At 55.3% G+C, this 313-nt stretch overlaps 1 protein-coding gene across 1 annotated transcript in view; it reads right to left on the reverse strand.

Moving 5' to 3' along the window:
- LOC119589097 (phospholipase A2-like) overlaps positions 1 to 313 on the reverse strand; it is a gene marked incomplete in the record, with an annotated part of 37826 nt that overhangs the window by 21665 nt on the left and 15848 nt on the right. The window contains 1 exon segment of the mRNA XM_037937674.1: positions 1 to 138. Within this exon segment, the coding sequence (XP_037793602.1) occupies positions 1 to 138 (138 nt within the window).

A 313-nucleotide genomic window follows, 5' to 3' on the forward strand; every position in this document is an offset into this window, starting at 1 on the left:
GAAAAGCACGCAGTCTCCGGAGTGCACGTCGTAGTGAAGTAGTCTCCCAGCCGCCTCGTCTGTGAAGTAGCTGCCTGGTGCTGGAATCGCCCACGTCACAGCGGCCGCCCACAGCACAGCCACGCCAGCCCACTGCATCTGTTGGTACATTGGCACGTCATTCAGCGTCAGCAGATGTCGGTCGCGAGGTCTTTCGTGGAGAGAGGAACGACAGCTGTAAAATTGTATGTTGGTGTGAAGTTCAGGTTAGCTGCCAGTTGGGAGGGATATTGCCCGTGTGTTATTTCTGCTCTCTGCCTTGTCTTGCTTTGTT

The sequence above is a fragment of the Penaeus monodon genome, chromosome 25, assembly GCF_015228065.2.
Source record: "Penaeus monodon isolate SGIC_2016 chromosome 25, NSTDA_Pmon_1, whole genome shotgun sequence".
Taxonomy (NCBI): Eukaryota; Metazoa; Arthropoda; class Malacostraca; order Decapoda; family Penaeidae; genus Penaeus; species Penaeus monodon.